Source organism: Corapipo altera, unplaced genomic scaffold (genome assembly GCF_003945725.1).
Source record: "Corapipo altera isolate COAL_440 unplaced genomic scaffold, ASM394572v1 1, whole genome shotgun sequence".
NCBI lineage: Eukaryota > Metazoa > Chordata > Aves > Passeriformes > Pipridae > Corapipo > Corapipo altera.
In genome coordinates this window covers 25,913,454-25,936,091 of record NW_020884873.1, presented here as the reverse complement: position 1 = coordinate 25,936,091, position 22,638 = coordinate 25,913,454, and the positions used below count along the sequence as shown (strand labels likewise).

General features: G+C 34.7%; 1 protein-coding gene across 10 annotated transcripts in view; it reads left to right on the top strand.

The window, feature by feature from the left end:
- LRRIQ1 (leucine rich repeats and IQ motif containing 1) overlaps positions 1 to 22,638 on the top strand; it is a 109,141-nt gene that overhangs the window by 23,828 nt on the left and 62,675 nt on the right. For all 10 annotated transcript variants that reach the window (XR_003530909.1, XR_003530910.1, XM_027663385.1 and 7 more), the window contains 4 exons: positions 2,897 to 3,073; positions 9,934 to 10,407; positions 12,544 to 12,685; positions 15,084 to 15,203. Coding sequence is in view for 8 of the 10 variants with exons in the window: in XM_027663385.1 (XP_027519186.1) it covers positions 2,897 to 3,073; positions 9,934 to 10,407; positions 12,544 to 12,685; positions 15,084 to 15,203 (913 nt within the window). In the remaining 2 variants the exon portion in view is untranslated. The remainder of the gene's footprint in view (positions 1 to 2,896; positions 3,074 to 9,933; positions 10,408 to 12,543; positions 12,686 to 15,083; positions 15,204 to 22,638) is intronic.

Below are 22,638 nucleotides of genomic sequence, written 5' to 3'. Positions count from 1 at the left end.
ACTTACTGAGGTGTCTTTGATCTCCTCATCTGAATCATCAGTAAAGATATTAAACAGGACTGCCCCCACTACTAAGCCTTGGGAAAGCTCACTAGTGACTGGCTGCCAATTGGATGTAGCACTATTTACCTATAGAAGTCTCCTTGTTTCTTAAGTATTCCATAATCTGAAACCATATTTGTGGGCCAGTGCCATGAAGACTTATAGCTGTCTGAGAAAGTTGCTCAGCAAAAGCACATTAGTGTTTTTTAATTAACTGTGTTCTTTCATTTTCCTTAGAATTAATACCTTATAGTCTACAGCCCTTCAAGAGCAGCATACTAGTTAGAAATGAAATTTTAGATTTTTAGATGATGTTCCAGCGAATACGTGTGTTCAAATGGTAGAATGTCTGTTAGTGACACTCTTACTATAATTCCATTAAATGTAAAAAGAAGCATTTAATCAGTAAGAATTTAAATCATTACCAATTCTTTCAGCTAAGGAGATCAAATATTTACCTAGGAAAGTGTTAACAAAATAAAATGTCTGAGGAAATGAAATTAGACACAACAACTGGACTTCCATTTTGGATGTAATTAAAATATATGACAGATTTTTTTATTAGAAAAATATGATTTTTTCCTAGTAATTTTGAAGAATCACCAAACTTGTTACTTGTACAATTTCAGGTCAGTTAAAGGTAAGGCTTTACACTGCAATGTTACACAAGAATCTGTTTAGGTAAATTCTGTTCACATTTGATATATTAGATTGCCTAGTGTAATGACAACAAAGTTTGGGATATGTGTGTGTTTTGGAGTGTGTATTGTATTAAGAGAAAAAAAGGAAAATGAAACCACTCATGTTTCTATCTGAAGATTTTTGCACAAATTTATGATTAGTATTCTAGTAGAAAAATAACTATTTGAAACTTTTAGTTGGGAATGTTTGAATAGTTTAAAAGATACCTGTATAAGTACATTCTTGATTAGTTGGTTTGTTTTTTAATGAAGAAAGTTATTTGCACTCCCGTGGTTCCTGCAAGTAATTTCATTAATAAAATTCCATAACTGTGATAATATTATTTGCATTGTTTTAATTCCCACTGTTTTACAGAACTAACTCTTATTTCATTTGTAATCTGGAGGGAAAAGCTTTCTGAATTTCAGTTTAAGAACTGACACTTTAGATTGCTTAACCCAATAGAGCTTTTATGATTAGACAAGAGATTCATTTGTCTAAAGGATTTAAAGTATGGAATACTATAAAATATGGATTTGCTGAATACAGCATTGACTGTAACTTCAGGCAATATGTTCCGGTGAACTTTACATAACCCCTTGATACCAACAAAGGAATTAGTTGTAAAATTTCCCAATCAGTTTTGTACTTTCATGTCCAGCCAGCGATAACACCAACAAAAGTGAAGTAGTAAGAAATTTCTTTTAAAAAATTAAACCCTGGGATCAGTCTGAGCACTCCTAGGGGAATATGTTTCAATGCTGTAATGATTAATAGAGCCTCTTAACTGACAGAATATTCACCAGGAAGTTTTCACTAAATGAAATGTTTACTCAGCCCTTCACCAGGAGAAACCCAGCTGGAAAAACTAGTGATGAGATCCCATAGCTCTAAGACACAATACTTCCAGCATTGATCAACTTTGATATGGCACTTTTTTGGTGTATCACTATTCAACATCAGTTTTGGTAATTTCTCTTTATGTATTGTGGAACTATTGATCTAAACCCATCATTTTATTCCAAATATACTTTAGACAGTCTTAGCTTTCATTAATGGGCAGTAGTGAAGGAAAGTGTTCTATTTGCAAAAAAACTTAATATTCTATTCTGTTGAGTTATTTGGGATATTATAACTCAGTCATAGAAACTTTCTCTGATTTTAAACTTAGTGTATGTTGTCTGAGCTGTGTAGTAGTCCTTTACCTTCACAGGGAATAGTCAGGGCATTTTAAAATTTTGAAAACAGTATTATGTTTTTTAACAGTAGGGGATTTACAGCCTACAATAAGTATACTTTCAGGAGTTCTTAAGTGTTACTTAAAATTGACTTAGTGAAAATATTGAGTGATGATGTATTGGTTTAAATAATTTTGCAGTCTTCAAACTTTCAACAAATTTGGTCTTGTACAAGAAATATGAGAAACAGAGTTGTACTAGATTACATTTCACAACAACCCAAACAAGACTGCATTGATGATACTTTTTTTTTTGGTATGTAAGTTTCTCATACATGTTTTTTCTTACATCAGTGACCCCAACTGTCTTTTTTATCGGAAGGAATTGTCATCTCTACTCTCATTCCTTTCACTGATCCAAATTCAATATTTCAAAAGTGGATTTTTTTTGCCTGTCAGTCATACTGAATATCATGTCACTAGATGTTGTATATGAAAATGGTAAAGGGATTAGAATTGACAAGCTTTAGTATTTCGTGTAGTTCTAAATTTTAAACATTTCAAGGTGTCAATCAGTGCAATGTCTTAATCCTATAACTTAGTTTGCTGTGTTGCCTACTAATCAAACTCATTACAGGTGCCTATGCACAAATGTGTCAAATTTTCCTGTTATGGTTTGTGTAGGTAAAATTCTAGCTCTGGTGAATTGAAAATGTTGCCATTAACTTTCCTGGTGTCAGTATTTCAACAGTGCTCTTTATACCAAAAAAGTATTAAGGAGTCTTGCTATGTTCTGTGTTTTATTCTGAGTTCTGTAGTTTATTAAGTATAAATTTTTAGCTAGTATGTTAACATATGAAGTAAGTACATATATGTACCAATACTTAGAGAACTAACTTCATGTTCTGTTTTGTTATCTGATTGTATCAATAAAATGGGTGTTTTAGCATAAGGATTTTTTTGTAGAACTAATTATGACTTTTTTTTTTTCCTAAGATCTTCCTTGTTTAAGGTTCTTCCTAGTTTACAGTCTCTTGATGGTGAAATCTTAACTTATCATACTTTACCAACCACTGAAAGAATCAAAGAATCAGAATTAAGAACTTTTCTGGAACTTTGTCAAGCTCAAATTGAAGAAAATATTCAACTGAAAAAAAAGGCTGCTGAATTGGAGTATGTATTATTGTGAATATAAATTGCATTCAGAAATATGTTTTCATGTACTGCTAGTGAAGTTCTTGGTGTCTTATGAATATTAATTAGGGGGTTTTTTACCTGGAAATGTATTATGAAAAGGAAGAGATGGGAATCATTTACTGCAGTCCAAAGTCTATTTTACACAGATATTAAGATATGTGGGCCTTGAGTTTTGTTTCTTTAAGTTTGAGAAAACAAGTTGTTCAAAACCTGCATTTAGTAGTAGCTGAATGAATTTGTACACACAACACAGCACGGTGGTATGCAGGATTACTAAGTTAAATCCTGGAACGTGATTTCCAGCTTTAACTTAATCAAATGTAGTTTGGCTGTTGATGCAATATGCTCTATTTTTCTTTCTGTGTTTGTTTTCCATGTATATATTACTCTCATTCTAAATAATTGCAAAAAATTTGACCTCTTTTTTCTTAAGGTAGTGGATCAGATGGATCTGTTTCTAGGTCTTTGATTTCACCATACTTACCACCTTTATTACTATTACCATTGTTAGTTGTCTAGTGACTTCAGCTTAGACCATGAAAGTGGTGATTTATCACTTATACCTTCTATCTTCTAATTGTTTTGTAATATCTAAATAGGTCAAACTTCTCATGTTTCTGCACTTGGTAACATTGCATATTTTTTTCTTTCCTAGTTGCTTTTCATTTCCTATCAGGTTCACAATATTCCTATAGTCCTTTTAATATCCAACTTGTCTGCTAATGTTTGGAAAGATAGTTTTCTTCATTCTGCCAGGTACTGAACGTTATCCCAGAGCAGGTGAAGCATGTGATGTTTGACAGTGTTTTAGTCTGAACTTTGCATACTCTGTTGGTTCAGGAAAAGTACGCACACTTTTTTCAGAATCTGGTTGGTTTATATTTGCATATAAGCCTGTATATCCATGGTATCTTGTTACTACCTAACAGTTTATTACTTTGGTGTATTATTGGCTTTTACTAAGCTGCAATGAAATCTTCATAGCCCAGAACCAGATTAATTTGAAACAAGGCTTGGATTAAGAATTAGATTGAAATTCATTTGGGAGAAGTTACACAGTGCAGTTTTCTGTAACAGATGTAATGTGTAGGTGGTTTCTAAAACTCATTTATTTCTCCATTAAAGCTCCAAGGTATGTCTTCTCCACTTTTGTGATTTTTGGCTTCTGGTTTGCATGTTGGAAACTGATACTTCTTAATCTATTTACCATCTCGAAATGGCGTTCCTTCCTTTCTTTTTCTTAAAAGGAAAAAAAAGAAGAGGAAAAAAAAGATAAATAAAGCACTCTGCCTCCTTTATGGTTGAGAAAAATTTTCTGTGTCTGATATTTAGGACCAGTTTTATCATTATCCCTTGCAGAAAATAGTGCTGATCTATAATTAGGATATGACTTGTGGGAGAACTGTAGTAGAATCTGAGGACCTAACTTTCACATGCATTTCTGCAAGATGGTAAAAAATGGAAGGGAAAGATAATATTCATAAAATTTAATATTTTTTTTAACCATGGTCTGCATGAATGGACATAAGTAAGAAAGATACATAAGAAACTTGTTGGATAGTCAGACTCAGACCAACCATTAACTATTAATAGTTAATTCCTAGGCTTATGCTACTTTCTGGAGGCTGACTTGTACGTCTAATATCTTTTATCGAAGACTGGGAGCAGGAGGTGGAGCGCACACTTACCATACTCGCAGATCACAAAAAATTTGGAGGCAATTGTTTACATGCCTGAGGGGAGAGCTACCAGACAGAAGGACATTCTGGAGAGACAGGTCAACAGGAACCTTGTAAATTCAGCAAGGACAAGTGCAAAGTTCTTTACCTAGGAAGGAGGTAAAGAAAGGAGGCCGCCTGCCCACTCCCAGGCTACTTGCTGAATGGAAGAGAGAAGGCCTTGACTTTGTCCAGGCACTGTTCAGCAAAACATTGGTCTTTTATCAATTTAGTTCCAGTCATGAATCTAAAACACAGCACCATATGGACGCCTGTAATGAGAATTAATTCATCCCAACCAGAGTCAGGACAATTGGACATAAGGAAAAGTCTTTTCACTGTTGGGACAGTGATGAATTGTAACAGATTGCCCAGAGAGGTCTCCTTGTTCTTGGAGATTTTCAAGACCTGACTGGATAAAGCCCTGAGCATCCTGGTCTGATCTGAGAGCTAACCTAGCTGGAAGCAGAAGATTGAACTAGAGACCTCCAGAGTTCCTTCAATTGAGAATTTTTCTATGATTCTGTGTCAGTTTTGTTTGAAAGAGCCTGCAGATGTTTGAGAAGAACAGTAGTGGAAGAGGATATTATGTAAACGTCTCTTCTTTCCGGAATATATGATTTGGGTGGAGAGGGGGAGGACAGGGTACAGGGAGGAGGGAGGGTTGTGGGGTTCTTGAGATTTTGCGAATTCATTCACAATCTTTTGAATTGGTAACTTTGACATGATTGAAACATCTTGTATCAAATTTAGAATTAAAATTAATTTCTTATGTGTTAAAACCCTTTTATTTTGACTAACGTAAAATTTATGGATGACTTGAAAACCGTTGAAAACTGCAATTCATAAAAGGAACTCTAAACAACTTGTTTGTATATAAACCTTAACAGCATAGCTATTATATGTACATATTGCAATGCTTTGACTGAATTAATGTGACATTGCTAAAGAACAGGCCAGCAACAGAGCAAACTTCTGTCTGTTTCATATCTTACTAAGTTATAAGCCTCTGTAGGTGCGACCTCAAGTATGTAAGCTGCCAAAAGTAATCACTGATTGCTTCCCTATTTCATGTTTCATACACCACTGCTGCCCAGTTAAATTATCTGTGCTGTTTCTTTCTGAAACTTCTCTGTTGTTGCCATGCTTAAGAATAAAACTTATTTTAAAATTTAATTTCTCTATTCTAATAAATGTTTTCTGTCACACATTCTTTAGATGACTTGTAATGAGTAATCATATAAAAAAATATAACACATTCGTTGCAGCAATTTGCTTTCAGTCATCAGATATGCAGATGTCTGGCTAGTGGAACTGTATAAATACTATATGTATAATGCAGTGAAAATGACAGGAATTTCATAAATGGTATTGCAAGGAGAGAATATGTAAACAATGACCTCTTTCATGTGTTTTTAAGGGACTTTTGTAGCCTGCAGTTGAACATCAGTAATGATGCTTATAGAAACTTCCCTGAAGACAAATTAGATTTTACAACACTGTAGCAAAAACAAGCTCACATAAATTGTACTATTTGACTATTTCATGTATCATAATTATGAAAATCACAGTAGAGCCACAAAGGGAAAAACATGATATTAGGCAAAGTTTTAACTAGTACACAAACTAGTACACAAAGAGGTAGAATATTGTTTATGATTTAGCTGATAAGGCCAGGAGAAAACTGCTGTTCCTGATTAGAACTGGCTTGTTTTTCCACTGTCTCTTTTGCCTCTGAAAGATTTGTTCTGCTGACTTTTCCAGACTTATGCTCTTTGAGTAACCTGGCAGTCATTGCAGATGTGATTGCAGAAAGAAATTCTATACAAAATGTATCGGCTCTATAAGCAAGCTTCTGTAACCACCTTAAACTTCCTAAGTAGCAACACTTTGGCTGATTTAAACTCCACTGAAAGGCCTTTAAGGATGAATGACTTTGTCCTTTTCCATGTCTTTTAACTCAGCCTGTGCATGAATCCTTACGCTTCCTAGGTGCTGCCAGTGGGAGTTTACTCCTCCCCACCTCTACTCCTCCCTTCCCAAACGCTGCATGTGAAACTGAGCAGGGTTTGGTCTAAATTAACCAAGACAGTGATGGATACTCTTGGTGGATTGATGTGAGGACTGAAATTGTAACAGTCATTAATAAATGCCTGATTTCAATTTCCAAAGAGATTAAAATCTTATTCTAATGGTTTTATCTTTCCTCAAAGTCTCTGGAAAATGCTAGCACAAATAGAGAGGTATCTGTTTGGTAAAAAAAGCTACAGGTAGCTTTCTGCTGTTAACATTTGTTTGTAAAAATAATATCTCAGTCTTTAGGTAGTATCAGGACCGCTATTATAGCACATGTGCACATTGCTGCAAAAGACCCAGCCCTTTCTCTCCTGGCTTATTCTCCTTTTCTCCCATGGCAAAAGGAGTTCATCCTTTGTGGTTATGCTAAAATTTGCATATGGCATAAATTACTTTCACTTGTTAGAATCAAAATAAAACTGTGGGAAGCCAGGCAGCCATTGAACATGAGCAAATGCGCTGGTAAAAGCTGGAAGCCATAGAAATTTTGCTGTAGCAAGACCACTGTGTTCATCTACATTTCGTTACATACTAAGCAGCCAGACGCTATGGATACTGGTGCTTCCATGAGATAATCCCATTTCTTGTTTTGTATAGATGCCAGTTTATGCTTAAAACTTGGTTGTATCATAACCAAGAAGCAATTCCAGATTTAGTGTGACCAGACCCCTTGACCGATAGCACAGGAAAATATCTGAAAGGCAAACAATAATGAATTTACATTAACTGAAAAGGAAATACTGTGGTATCAAAAGTCTTAATGCTGTCATATTTCTTACCTTGTCTTCTCTCTTTCCTTGTATGTATTTTTTTTCTATTAAAGAAGTAAACCAGTCCTGCGTATTTTCTGTTACAGCAACTTCCTTTCTCTGGTTTGAATAAGCAATCTTCAGGAGCAGAGCTCAGATATCAAGAATGCAGGCCTATTGAGACATTGAGAAAGTTGCAGTGCAGTGAGAGGATACCTGAAATCCCTGTTTTCCTGAGGGACCTGCAAGCTGACTGCTGCCTGGTACTCAGGCCCCATCATTTGTTGTCTGAGCTTTGGAGCTTCACCCTTGCAGGAGACACCCAAAAGTTACCAAGCCACTTTATTGCTCATAATTCTCTGAAATGTCACTTCAGCTTCCTTTATAGTTTCTTGAAACTGAAGGTGATCTGACTGCCTAAAAGGAAAGCACCGATACAGAGGGCAGCCTAAAAATCCTGCAAAATCAATGTATAGTTGCGAATTGCCAGGGAATGTATCAACTGGGAGACAGTGCATGCCCGCAGTGACAAGACTGTATTTTTCAGCCACTGCTTGGGAAAACTGCTCAAAAAGCAACCACTGTGAAAAAAAGTAACACATGATCCCTGGTGACCACAAAATTACTCCCTGCTTGAATTTTTAATTCCCATCAACCTCCCTTCCCATTTCTGCTTGACATATTCGTAGCCACTTGAAGGGTGAAACAGGTACTTGAGATACCCCTGCACCTGTCATAGGAGAGGATGCACAAGTATCCTACTCGATTCACTGTTATAGTGGTTTGTTTTTCTTTCTTTCCGTTTCTTTTTTTGAGAATGAACATGGATACTCAGGATATGCTTTTCACGCAAAAGTTTATTTTGTCCCAATATATAAAACATTCTGGCATTTTCTGCAACATTTTTATTTTCAAATAAACAACTAAAGAAAAGGGGAAGAAAAAAGTGGACATGGACTTCTTTTTAAATCTTTTTATATTTTTTTGTCTTCTCACCGTAGTATTTTTGTACAAATTTGGTAACGATCTTGTACCAAATACATCTTTTTTAATACTTCAGTGAATTAAAATTATTTAACTAAAATATTTAACTCATGCTATAGGTATTTTCCAATAAAGAAATTGCTATTCTTAGTATATAGTGTGTTAGATCCTTAAACAAATATATGCATTGGTTTAAATATTTTTAGGAATTGTCATGTTTATGGAACTAACAGGAGTAGGAGTAATGTTGTGTAATGGACAATCAAATGCACAGCTACTGCACAATGAGTTGTGTGCTTAAGCTATGTGGATTTGGCTTCCAATTTAGCCATTCAGATTTTGTCCTTTAGCACTGAAGTTGCACTAACAGTAAGATCTTGTAAGATCTGATTCACTATGTTCTTAAAAATCTAAAATGTTTTTAGTTGAACGTCATTAAAGGATATAATTATGATGGTAAAGAGTCTTTTCACAGTAAAACCTTATAAAAACTTCATCTTTCAAGAATGATGAACAAGAAGGAAAATTCTTTTATTCTAACTATAATTTTAGGACCTGATTTTTTCAGAAGAACAAGAAGATTGATTTTATTTCTACTTTTTCTCTTGAATTGCTGTCCTAGAATTGACTTTGTGCTCCTTGGAAATTATCAACACATCACAGATATCTGCATCTATCTTTGTTATTGAAGAAAAATGTTTTCATGATTCCTGAAGTACCTGCTACCTAATATGATGGACGCTGTCCAAAGGACAGACTGCCATCTGAATCTGTAACAATTAGTTCATATTTACTCTTACTCATCATTTACAGAGTGAAACACAAAGAACCAATGAGAACCAGACTTCATAGATTACTGTTGCTTCAGTCTAGCACTTTACCTTATAGATGTATTGATGAATACATCTATACTTAAAAGTTTCTGTTTTCCTAAATTCTTTCTAGACATTGTGGTTTGTTGGTTTGAATCTAAGTCTGAGTTTGGTTGCTTTAGTTCTTATCTAAATTTTCAATATACTGTTATTTTTATAGTAGCTTTCATAGTTCCCAGATAAGGGATTAATAAGGCAGCTATAGGATTTATAGCAAAATTTTAAATATGTCCAAAAGAAGACAAATGCTATTAAGATTTATGAGTGTTGAAAATGAGTTTCCAATCAGAATAATTGCTATTTCCTTAAGAATATGGAAACATGTAAGAATATTTGAAAATACAAGGTATTTTAGAAAATAATAGAGGGGATATATTCTTTTTAAAGCATTCTTACAGTCAGAAACACATGTAAAAACATTTTTATCTTTTTTTCAGAATTACTTCTATTGATTCTGCACAGGGAAAATGCTGGTATTTTAATCAGTTGATGAAACTTAGTGTTAAACATCGATATGCACATGAATATGGTGAACTAAACGTTACGGACAGAGATGGACCAGAAGCGCTTCAAAATCATTTAGAACAAACATCCACTGGCTGCCTACAGGAAAATAACCTCTTTATCATGGGTGTGACAGAAAATAAACAGGTCTTGTTGGATCCTTCCAAAAGATGGATTACTACTGGTGATACTCAGGCCACATTCATTAACTCCTCCATACCTGTACACCAGAAGGAAAATAAAGAAGATCAGAGAGTGAAGCAGAAGAGTACTGAATCTTGTATTAATTACAGTGGGGAGAGCAAAGACAACAATAACATATCAGCCCAACTCACATCACAACAATCAGTGATAGTAGCAAGTACTATGAGAAGAAATCTCCAGCTTTTTGAGAACGATACGGAAAGGTAAGACAGATGTCAGATTGCTTTCAAATAGATTATTCAGATCGACAATAGGAGTGAGGATTTCTTGTTTAAAACAGAGGCACAGAACTTGCAAGATAATATTTTTAAGCTTATTAGACAATAAAGAGTTATATTGAGGTGTTGCACACTAGGCTTCCATATTAACAAGAATCCTTTGTGGTATTCTGTCAGTTGATATATTAGAATATAGATATGTAAGCACTTCAAATAATTTAAAAATACTGTATAATAAGAGAATTTGAAAACTTCCTCTTGGTCTCCTTTAATTTCCTTTTTTTTTGCAATAATGTTGTGACATCAGTTCAAACACAGTGTTAAGAATGCAAATGCTGATGTTTTCCAGAAGCTTTGACTACAAACTAGTGTAAAGCTTTTTTGCTATACTCTTCATTAGACATTCAAGATTCATCTGTGTAGACTTTACAGTCAGTACCATTTAGAAGGCAAGAGGTAAAAATTCCTTAAATCTACCATCCTACTCCCTTGACCTTAGGCCTGTCTCCTGCTGTTGTGATGACTGAAGAGCTTGCAGCCTGCCCTGCTTTTGGTACTCCTCCAACATGCCTCAACCTGCTTCTTAAAACTAGAGACAGGGGTGAGAGGCCAATTCAACTTTTTCTGTGCCCCTACATTTTCTCCCACATGAAATACACTGGCTTATTACCTCTATGGAATGTATTTACTGCTGATTTGTGTGGGTTTGGATGTACAGTCAGGGGAAACAGAAGCTGATTTTTTTTTGCCCTAAAGGGTCAAGGGTTCAGTTACAATTTCATAAGAATTCAGTTTCAAAAATAGATGTCTTGAGAACACTATGAAAAGCAGTAGTGGTGGGTGTGCTTCTTTGTTCTGTTTAGACATGGTAAATAGGCGGTAGTGCTTAGTGGATACTTAAGACACTAATAATTTGTCATAAAATTTATTATTCAGGAAGACCATGCAATTCATCATTGCCTCTCAGCAAATTGAAATCGAGTACAGTAGTCTATTGCAGAAGATGAATGCTTAAAAAAATTATTTTTGAAAAGTTAATTTAGTTTTTAGTTAATGTTTTAAATGCATTCTGTAAGTGTCTTTTTGGAGATGTCTCTTCAAAACAGAATGCAAACCATTTTTTGTGTTTGTTTTTCTTATTCAGTTCATGCTTCCTAGAGATGCAAAGCTTATAAAGAATTCATTTTTGGGGGTTGATAAACTTAAAAAACACATTTAGGGCAAAAAAATTATGTCTTGACCTCTGAAGTGTGCTGCTTTTTTTTTTCTGAATAGTACTTCTCTATTTAAATAGGTGCACTGCACAAGGAAAGAAATTATGTAAAGATTGGGGAAAATTTAAATCCACTGTCCAATTGAAATGAGTATTTTGTGGAGAAAAGGATTCCAAGATAGTAAAGTCATAATGCAGAGCTGACATTAAACTTTTTCTCCATGAATATAAATTAATTGAATATATATTTAGAAATCTCAATCACTGAACAAATCTAAGTAGTCTGTAATTAGTGCTTGTTAAAAAATGAGCAAATTAGAAAATTTACATGGAAAACCACTAGTCAGTATTCTTAGATTAAAGGGTAAAAGCAGGAAAAAGATGAAATTGCGCTTTCCATTTTTCCTGTCTGCTCCATTGAAAATATCTGTCTCGTGCAGTTTTCTCTTTAGTGCTTGGTATTTGCTTCTTTGGTTTTTTGTTTGTTTGTTTGTTTTGTTTTGGTTTTTGTTTTGTTTTGGGTTTTTTTGGTTGGTTGGTTGGTTGGTTTTGTTTTGTTTATTTTTTTTTATACAGGTGGGAGTAAACGCACTCTTCCAAGAATTTATTCAGTCATTGTTAAACCAGTTCTGCTCCTAATTCTTCCTTTGAGGACTCTTCCTCTACAATGATTATAAATGGAACAGAACCCAGCAGAGATTAGTCTTTAGATAATTGGATTTCAGAAGTTATAGAATGTGAATATTCTTCCGAACATATATGTCATGTATGGGTTGTAATTTCATGTTTAATGGCAGAACTTTTCATTTGTTGCAAAGCACAGTGCTATGTTTTATGGTTGTAGTTTGGCAGATATGATAATCCTTTTGTACTGGCTGTGTCATTCATAAAGGTATTTATTTTTCCAGGAGACTACATATGGCGGCGTCAGTGATCCAGTCCCTTTGGCGGCAGTACCATGCTCGGAATAAAAATGACTGCAACAAAACAGAGAATCATCAGTCTACAGAAGCATTGAGACAGAAGCATGAAGCTGCCACAGTAATCCAGGTTGTTTTATGGTATTCCCTTTACTTGTTTTGCAAATTAAATAAGAAAAAAAAATCTTACTAATTTTGTGTACTTGTACTTCTATCTGTTTTTACTTATGAATTTATTAATAATTTAATAATTAAACATTTTTGTTTTATTTATTCAACATAAACTTGATGTTTCTAAAAGAGAGACTTTATGAAATGTTTCATAGAAACATAAAAATATTTTCCCTATTTTCACCAAATATTTCCCTGACTTATTTTTGCTTGATTCAATTCTAATATTATGCCTAAGAGATACTGTGCCCATGTTCTTACTGAGGTATGTCTGTGCTATTAAAGTGACAGATGCTGCGCAAGTAATATATCGTGTCTGATATCTATATGACTAACTACTCTTCCTGTCTCTTCTACCCTACCTATCCATCTCTTTCCTTCTCTCCCCATCTCCAAAAACCAGGATTGCTTCATCCATATTACCCTTGGGAACAGACCATGGCCTAGGCTATGGTAGATACTGAGCTGATAACAGTTAAATAGCATGGATTACCATTTGCAAGAGTTGAAGTCCATACCTTGATTCTGTCTAGTTTACTAACCAGACATAGTATTAGCCTGCCACATTTCCAGAGTTTTTTTCTACATTTTGAAAGAAATTGACCCTGTGTTGGTTTCATATTTCAAGTTAACTTAGAAACATTCTGTATTGTAAGTCTTATATAAAAATGTCAGAAGTGACAGTGATTTAGGAGCAAAAATTTGTTACTGGAGTATATTGTGTAGCTAGCATATTAGCAATTGATGTCAATAAGTTTATTTAATCCTTTTTTGAACTTATATATTTGACGTCTGCTACATATTAAGTTGATGAGTTTCACAGATTTATATACTGATTAATATGTGCTTCTTTCCATTTGTTTCAAACATGATGATTTCCAAAGTGAGTATGAAAATAAAGTCCTTCATTATTTATATTCTGTGTGTGTTACAGATTTTTAGGTCTCTCTTATATCCATCCTTACATACGCTTTTTGGAAATAAAATATTAGTCTGTTTAGTCTCTTTTCACATTACTCTGTAATTCTTTCTATCTTTTTGTCCATGTTTGAACCTTTGCTGCAATCTGTTAAAATCTTTTTAAAGAAGCAACTAGAACTTAATTCCGTACGCAGATATATAATGAATTAGTACAGTAAGACAGTTTTCCTCTTGTTTCTTAGAAGCTACTAACATGCAATTTTTCTTTTTGATCATGACTGAGCACTGACCTGATGCTTTCATAGATTTGTGTTTATCCTTCTGTAGATCTACAGTTTATCCTTCTGCATATATCATTAGGATTGCTTTTCTCCTTTGTATTTGTAAAAACTAATTGTGTGTGTTGAATGAAATATATTTGTCGTTTGATCACTCAGTAATATCAGGGTATTTTATCAGGATGCTTATGCAGATCTTTAGGAAAATAACAATGAAATTATAAGAAAACAATTCTAACACATTTAATAATTTTATAATAACCAGGAATTATGTGTGTAGAAATGGTACAATTTTCATTAATTTACATGGTTGGAGAATAATTTTCTAAAAATTAATGAGCTAAATGTTAAACCAGAATATGAGATTTACCCTTCTTATTTTAGTGCCTTCATTGCAAAGCCATTAAAGGTGGACAACACCACTTCTTTCATGACAGTGTTTTAAATGTGTAGGGCATCTTGAATTCTAGTGATGTCAAACACTGATTTTAGAGAAAATTACTGTCTTGCATTTAGTTTTTTTAACTCCATCCATGTAATTGTGATCTCTGAAGTGTTTTTCCTGGATCTGATTCTATGCTTGGCATGTGTTCCTAAAAACCTTCCTCATTTTCTAGCACTTTAATTCCTAATGTATTCCTTTTTCTTTGAGATGATTGTGCTTACTGGTAATATTTTTTTAAAATAAAGAGCTTAGACAGTTAAGAAAGAGTAACTGACCTAGGTCAATTGCATGAGATGTCTCCAAGAATTGCTACTTGTAAACTGTAAGACATTTAGTACAACTGTATTTTTATTCTCAGTAATTTGAAAGTTGACACTCAGGTTTTTCTTATGTAGTCTTTCCTTTCAGTTTATAATAGTCCCTGAAGGAATTGTCAAATAATTAATTAGTTGACCCAGGTTTGTAGTTGAGGGAGTTGCAGGATTCCTTTCTGCTTACTTGTGGAGAGCCTCTTGAGTACTCTAAGCTTTAGACATATGCTGGCATTTAATTTGTCTTGTAGTTTTACATGTCACATAAAGTTCAAAAAACAGATCATTGAGCTATTAAACAAAGGCTCAAGATGTTTTATCTTCCTAATGGGATAACATAGAGAATCTGGATTTGGGTTTGATCTATGGCTTTGTGTAACATGCTTTAAATTTTTTGTTTAGGCATTTTGGAAGGGTTTTCTTTTGCGAAAGAAACTGGCCAGTGCTCTTGCAGCTGTTAAAAGTGATGAAGTGGAGGATGAATATGAAGAAATAAATGTGGATGCTTTCACCTTTCCTGAAGTAAGCACTGTCATTAGGATAAAATGTTCATTCTTCTTCTTAAGGAATCATGTAGATGTTGGAAATAAAAGACATTGAAAGGACTACCAAAGCTAGAATTAACATGTTGGATGTCCAGAAATAAAAAAGCATTTATACATATATAGCTGATTTAGATATATTTGTCATGGGTTAATTGATTCCTGCTCTTTGAGATGCTCTGATAGTTACTGTGCTATTAATGTCAGACCCACCATAGAATCCCATATATTTCTGCAGTTAAATGCAATCAAATGAAGAGAAGTACAGTTAAATCAGAAAAAAACCCAAACCCCACAATTAGAAGTTCTGTAATGCTAAAAATTGAGACATTATTACTAATAATTTTGGCAAGTTATATAGCATTAATAATGTTCTTTCAGTTTCAAAAGATTGAAATTGGATCAGACATTTCCATTCTAAGGAATAAAAGCAGGCTTCAAACGAATTTGGGGAGTACTGTCACTTTCAAAATGGCATTTAGCTATACTTAAGTAAAAAATAAAAATGTCTACAGGATCAATATCGTCATTCAGTAAACAAGGAAAAGAAATTTTAAAGGAACTTTATCTTTTATAGCCTCAAAAGACAGTCCACATAGGAAGTTCTAGACCCGGTATTCATACTAAATAGTAAGGCAGCTGTTGATGACTTACCTATGTATTTGACTGGAGCACTTTCTTCTCTAATTGCTCACATTCGTTGGCTGCCTTTTTTTTTTAAATGCTTTCAGGTAAAGCAAAGAAAACTGACAGCAGTGTGGCCATTTGAGACCTAAAAGGATATGACTCAGATTTTTTTTCTTGTCTCTGAATGTGCTTATTCAGCTGCTGTGTCTTTGCAAGAGCCGTTTGTCAATATTCCACTTTAATTTTGCAAGGGAGATTGATGCGATAGCCCTAATACTGCCTGTACTGACAGAACTAGGTCCTGTTTATAATCATGTTTGTATTGATCATATCAAGTTATGAAATCAAAGATGATGTTGGTTGGTGCAATGCAGTTTACAGTTGATCAGTCTTTGGTCATCTGAGTATCAGCCTACTTTTGCCAACCCCTCCCTGTACAAAATAGCTGAACTTTGAATGAAATTGTTACCAATTGTTACAAATTACTTAAGGTAATTTCATTTTTTTTCTCCCCTTCAGCAACTATTTTAAGATACATTTTCAGAATTATTACCTTATTTAAGATCATACAAAATGGTTGAGGCAGGGCTCCCAGGAATCAGACAGGAAATGTGTGTGTGTAAACATAGAGACCTGGCTTAAATTTTAGGATTTTTTTCATTTTAATTTGAAATATATATACAAAACAGTTTCATTAGTTGATGTTCTCTGATCCCTGGCTTCTTTCTAAAATAATAAAAAGCAGAACAATGAAGGTTTTATTACTTCACACAGGAAGGAAGTATCTGTTCATATATTAAAAAAGGAAAATATCCTGTTTTGAATTATTCAGCCAGTAGGCCAGAGTCTTACGCACTGTATTTCAGTTGAGCCATTCTTGTTTCACTCTGTTTGGCCCAAATAATCCTGTCATGGTTTTTTGTTTGGTTGGGTTTTTTTTAATTGCTAAACTGAAAACTACATAGACAATTCTGTTCCATCTGTCAGCAAGACAGTCACATTTGGGCAGGTGCTCATGAGGCCAGGGAAGGGGTGGAGAAGGCAGAAAAAAGAAGCCCAGCTGACTTCAGAGAGATTTGTACTGCATCACCCCTGATGTTGCCACACATTTTTTCTTTTCTTTTTTTCACCCCAAATTGTTATTGAGTTTATTAGGTAAGAAATAAAACATGGGTTTAGGGAGAAATTCTCAGGAAGTGTTTAGGATCAGATGATGACAGGTGAACCATGAACTGACATTTTAATTTGCACAGCATACCCAAAGGCTGAACTAGGGACTGAGGTCAAATGAGTTACTCAAGCTCTTAGGTTCTTGTGATGAAAAATATCATCTGTTTTCTACAGAGCAGTGTATGTGATAAATTTACAATGTATGCATCTGTGAAGAATATCCTTTGTTCAGTGAGTGAACATTTCAAGGTTTAAGATTGATGACTGTAACTAGAATTATAATATTTGTCATATTCTTTCTTTTTGTTGTCTTTTTTTTCAAGTGTATATCTTGTCTGTGCTGAAGATTTTGATTGTGAGAAACGTGTTGCTTAACTGTGATGGGCATACATTCTGCTCTGACTGCTCAGACTAACTAGTCAGTACTAGGCTGCCTGTTTCCATGTGTGTTTAGCTGTTTTGTTCTTTGCAGTTGGGTGATGCCAGATCACATGGACTTTCTGCTTCTACAGAGACAAGCCACAGAAACTTGGAACAGTCAATACTTCCTATTCCTTCCTTTCTGGCCTCAATGTTTTATGGCAAAGTGCTGAAGCAGAGCCAAATAATGACACATGATATCAGTGGCTATCTGTTGTGTCTCAAACAACTGTGTAGGGAGGAGTACATATTGCTGGGCTAAGAGATCCCATATGCTAGGGTGTGAAGGAAGAGAAAAATATTTGGACACCATTTTGCACTGCAGATTTCACTGTTGTATAGGGTGAGTGAAATGAGAGAGAAGGGCAGAAAAACCTTTCCTTATTGCAAACTGATACAAATATATTAAATCTTGTCCAAAAGTTTTTCAAATAGTTCACTAATTTGTGTTCGGGTTTTTCTTATGCTGTTATGTAGATTTCAGTCATAATGATTTTATTCAGTATTACCTAGCATTCTACAAAGTCACTAGTCTGCAAGCACCTTTTTAAACCGTTTGCAAATATCACAGTGCAATAAGTCATTTGGCATCAGTCTTCATTAAGTAACTGTTTAATATCTTCATTATAAACTTAGTGTACCCAGTGCTTAATGGAAGGTGAGGCTGTGAAACAGCATGGGAAAAACCCTAGTCTTTGCCAAAGATCTTCACTTTAATTCATTTATGCCTATTGAGCAATGGTATATTTTTAGTACAAGTTTGACACCGTATCTCATGAAAAATGGATTGTGTGTGATTGGGCTAGAGGAATTAGCTTTAACTTGATCACAATAGCATGAATATTAATAGTTTCACCTGAAAAATTCCTGATACCTTCTTGTATTCATATGAACTCCCATACATTGCCAAAGATGCAATTGATGACAGTTTTGTGTCTGGTTTATTGTGCAATTTCAAACAGTTTATCTCAGATGAGATGAAAGATCTGGCCGACAGATGTCTCAGAAAGTATGAGCCTGGTATTTAGTGATATTTTCATGTCTTTCATGTGGATTTTGGAAAATTCCAGCCTATATGCTCCAGAAGGCTGATTTTAAGGCAACCTTTCATCAGCAGTCCATCCATGTAGCAAACAATCTACAAGGCAGAGCTCACTTTACCTCTGGTGGACAAAATGTGACAACACATTTGCTTGACATAGCTCTTATTTTCTGTACCATCTAAATATCAGCACTGTTATTTTCTTGATGTGAATATGTTGTGAGCCAAATTTAAAATGACTGAACTTTCCAATGTGTCAGAAAGCTGAATAAATCGAATAGGATGAGTATTGAGGCAATTCTTCACCTTGAGCAGTGATCAATGAATAAATTACTGTTTTCCTACACTGAGTAAGCATATGGGCGCATCCTATTCTCATCAAGAGAGGTATCAATATTGATGATTACGTGGCATAGAAAGTAAGTACTCTATTTTTCAAACCTTCATTTTTTAATTTAATTTAAATCTCTAGTCATACTGTTTAAAAAAGAAAGTCACTTTGTAAGTTGCAGCCAAGCTAAAAAGAAATCTATCACTCCTTTTTTCATCAAAGGCAATAACTCTGTTGCCCTGAGACCAAGTGTTGTTCTCCTTCTAAGCTTGATTATGTAGATTTTTAAAATTCCAGTCTTCTTGACAGCTTTTGAAATTATTCATCAGGAGTCTCCTTCACATTTTTTTCGCATATCCACACTCAGACACATAGTCATTTCTAATTTTTTACTTGCCTTCCACAACATCTAGGTAGCGTTTTTCTTTTCCTTTTTTTCTCATTTTTTTCTTTTTTGAGGGGTGGAAAGAATAAAAATTACCTCTTGTGTGCTAACTCTTCAAAAGTAAACAGCAATTAGAACAATAATTTCCTTAGATCTCCCATCTTTAGTATTCTTATCACATATCCCAACTAGAGCCATAGATGTGTTCTATCTTCTTTTCTGATAATCTTTCAGAATGTGGTTTGTCTCAGGGTGTGAGCTGGTGGCTGTGAGCTTGTGACAGTGATTGCTGTTGCTAGTGCCAGGAAATAAGTGTAGCATATGGATTAGAAGGTCCTCATAATGTTTATTTCTTGTATCTTGACACTCTTACGTATGTCTAGCCCTTGTAATTGCTTATAAATGTCAGATCAGGATCCAGTTTTTCTGTATTGCATGCTGCAAAGAATATGATCCTTTTTCCATCAAATTGCGTATAAAGTTACAATGTTGTAGAAAAGCAAAAAAGTGTCTGATGAAAATTTCCTTAGATACATTCCGTTCTTTCAAAAAGGAGGGAAAAAACTCTGTCCTAAGTAATATATTGAAAGATCAATCTTTTTCCATGAGTGTTTATAAATGATCTCTTGATATGTTCCTGTTTCTTCAGCTGCTATGTTAGTGAATTGCATGCTATTCTCAGTCTGTGGCATCAGCAGATTCATAAACCTTCTGCCTCCTTCAGTAGTGCTGCTTATCTTACATGCTGAAATCTTGTTTTCTAGTTATCTGATAGATATTCTGGTCTTGAGAGTATGTTGTTGCAGTCAGTAGCTGATAAAATAAACACAAACACAGCTACTAGAAGTTGTGACTGTCGCTAACACTCCAACCTCACAGTACTTTGTGCTTTGATTGCTTTCTGGCCTTCCACCATGAGATCTGAATTCTTCATACCACCTGAAATGCTGTTAATTTTTAAACAGAACCTATCTTCACAGCTTGTCTCTGCTCAGTTCTTGGTTCAATAGCCAGATTCAAACAAATACTTCCCAAAGGAAAGCCCACTACAGATATAATTTGGAACCTATATGTAGCCAGTGGTATATTATTTTTCTAAATTACATTTAGCTTCTATGACATATCAAAGTGTAGTGATGTCATTAATTATACTTCCTAGTCTTATTTCTCTAAATACAAAGTCAAGCCTCGGAATTGAATAAACAGGCCAAGCAATGGAAAAATGTATCGAAGTGCAAAAAACTTTAGTTCTTTGAAGTTTTAGACCCATTATAGTTGCCTGAAAGGAAAACTGTTTTAAGCCAAATGCGTCATTGTAAGTGGAAGCAATAGTACAGGCATCAGTTCTTTTCAGTAAGTACATCTGCATCTGGAATCTCTTGAAAACCGAGCTAAGGACCTCAAATCACTGAATTTATCTCCCCTAAGTTCTTTAATTTTTGTGTAATGTTGAAATTGATGTTTTAATATAGGTGTAGGTTGTGTTTAAAGTATCTAGTTAAATGTCTGGTAATTAGCATGTCCACATACATTGATTTCCATTAAAAGAGATCTTTAGTAATCCATATTTACAAATTTCAGGAGCTATCCTAAGTGATTTGTCTGTGCTTTATGAGAAGAGGTCATTGATGCAGTGAATATTGTAATTGAGTTAAATTGCAGTACTTAAAGGAGGAACCCAAGAAGAACATGACATGTCAGCTTCTGTTCTCCTCTGCTCTTAAATCTATGCATGTCTCATTGCCTTGAAATGCTCTTAGTTTAGAACATAGCAGTTGTTACCCAATTGGAGCACAACTTGCCTCCCCTGAACAGAGGTCCAAGGGAAGAGATAGGATGCATCCAAGGGGGTTCAACAAGCTACCTGATGTCATTTTGAGGTCACTCTCTATCATCTTTGAAAGAACATAACTGGCGGATATTACTGGTGACTGGAAAAGGGTAGACATCACACCCATCTTCAGGAAAGTCAAGAAGAAAGATCCAGGGAACTACATGCCAATCAACATTATCTCACTTCCTCTGAAGGTTTGGAGCAAATACATTCAGAAGCCAGTTCTAAACCTATGAAAGATGATGACTGGGAAAAACTAGCATGGGTTTACCAAGGACTTGTCAACTTCATTGTTTACTGTCAAAAGGTAACTGGCAGTATGAATAAGGATAGTGCAGTGCATATTGCATTGCCCTTAGCAAGGCCATTGACTGCCTCCCACAGCTTTATTCTCAAAATGTTTTGAGGTGTGAGTTGAACAAGCAGACAGTAAAGGTCACTTTCAAATTAACTGCACTGCCAGGCTCAAGTAGTGTGTTCTTCTTTGGTGCCAAGTCCAACTTGTGGACAGTAATTAATAGAGCCCATCATGGATGGTAGGGGGCCCAAAATAGTTAAAATTTTAATTAGCAACCTGAAACAGAATGCAATCTCAGCAATTGTGCAGATTGAGGGCAGTGACTGGAGGATCAGGGTGTTCTCTAGAGCAACCTGCACAGGCCAGATAAACAGGCTGACCAGAGCCTCATGATATTTAACAAGAGCAGGTCCAAAGTCCAATATATATGGGCAACACTGTTGGCTAGGGGCTGACTATCTAGGAGGCACTCCCACAGCAAAGGATGTAGAGTCATAATGGACTTTCTTTGCCATGCACCATGCAATTCTTCAGTTCTTAATAGTGGAAACAAAGAATGGTAAAAAAAAAAACCAAAAACAAAAACAAAAATCTTCTGTGCTATAACACACTCTTAATTTAGCTAAAAGCTATATGACCTTATGTCTACTTTGTCCTTGAACAGAGTGGGCTAAGGAATCCTAAATGCTAAATATTGTTAAAACCATCTCCTAGTACTCAATCTAGTAATTTTTTTGCATGAAAAATACTTATTAATTTTTTTTTATATGGAAATAGGAGTAGTTGCTGATCGTTTCACAAATCTGAGTTTACACCAGGAAAACATTGCAAAGAATCAGCTCCTGAAGCTCTAGAATTTCCCAGAGAGTAGCATTGCAGGTCCCAAAAGACTAAAGTTGTTGAGACTACAGTTATGAATCAACAAATTTCAACTTGCAGATTCATTTGTGCATAATTTATTTCAAACAGAAGAGATAGTGCTAGGGAGATATAAGGATGACAATATAAGTGAAGCTGAGAGATTATTGAGACATACCTTCTTTAGAATTAAGCATATTGTAATGTAATTAGAGATTTTTTAACATAAGTTTCAAAAAAATACATGCTTATAACTTAGTCCTTCTTTGCTCTTTGTCTTCCAAATACTTTTTTGTTCTTGTTTCTGAAATAGGGACTTTTAAGCAAAAAGGAAAAGTTGTCTTGAAATTGAATAAAATTTCTCATGTGACCTGAACTTTGAAACATGTTAAAGGTTAAATGAGTATAAACTTGGGACTAGTCTATTTTTTATTACCATGTGCTTCTGCT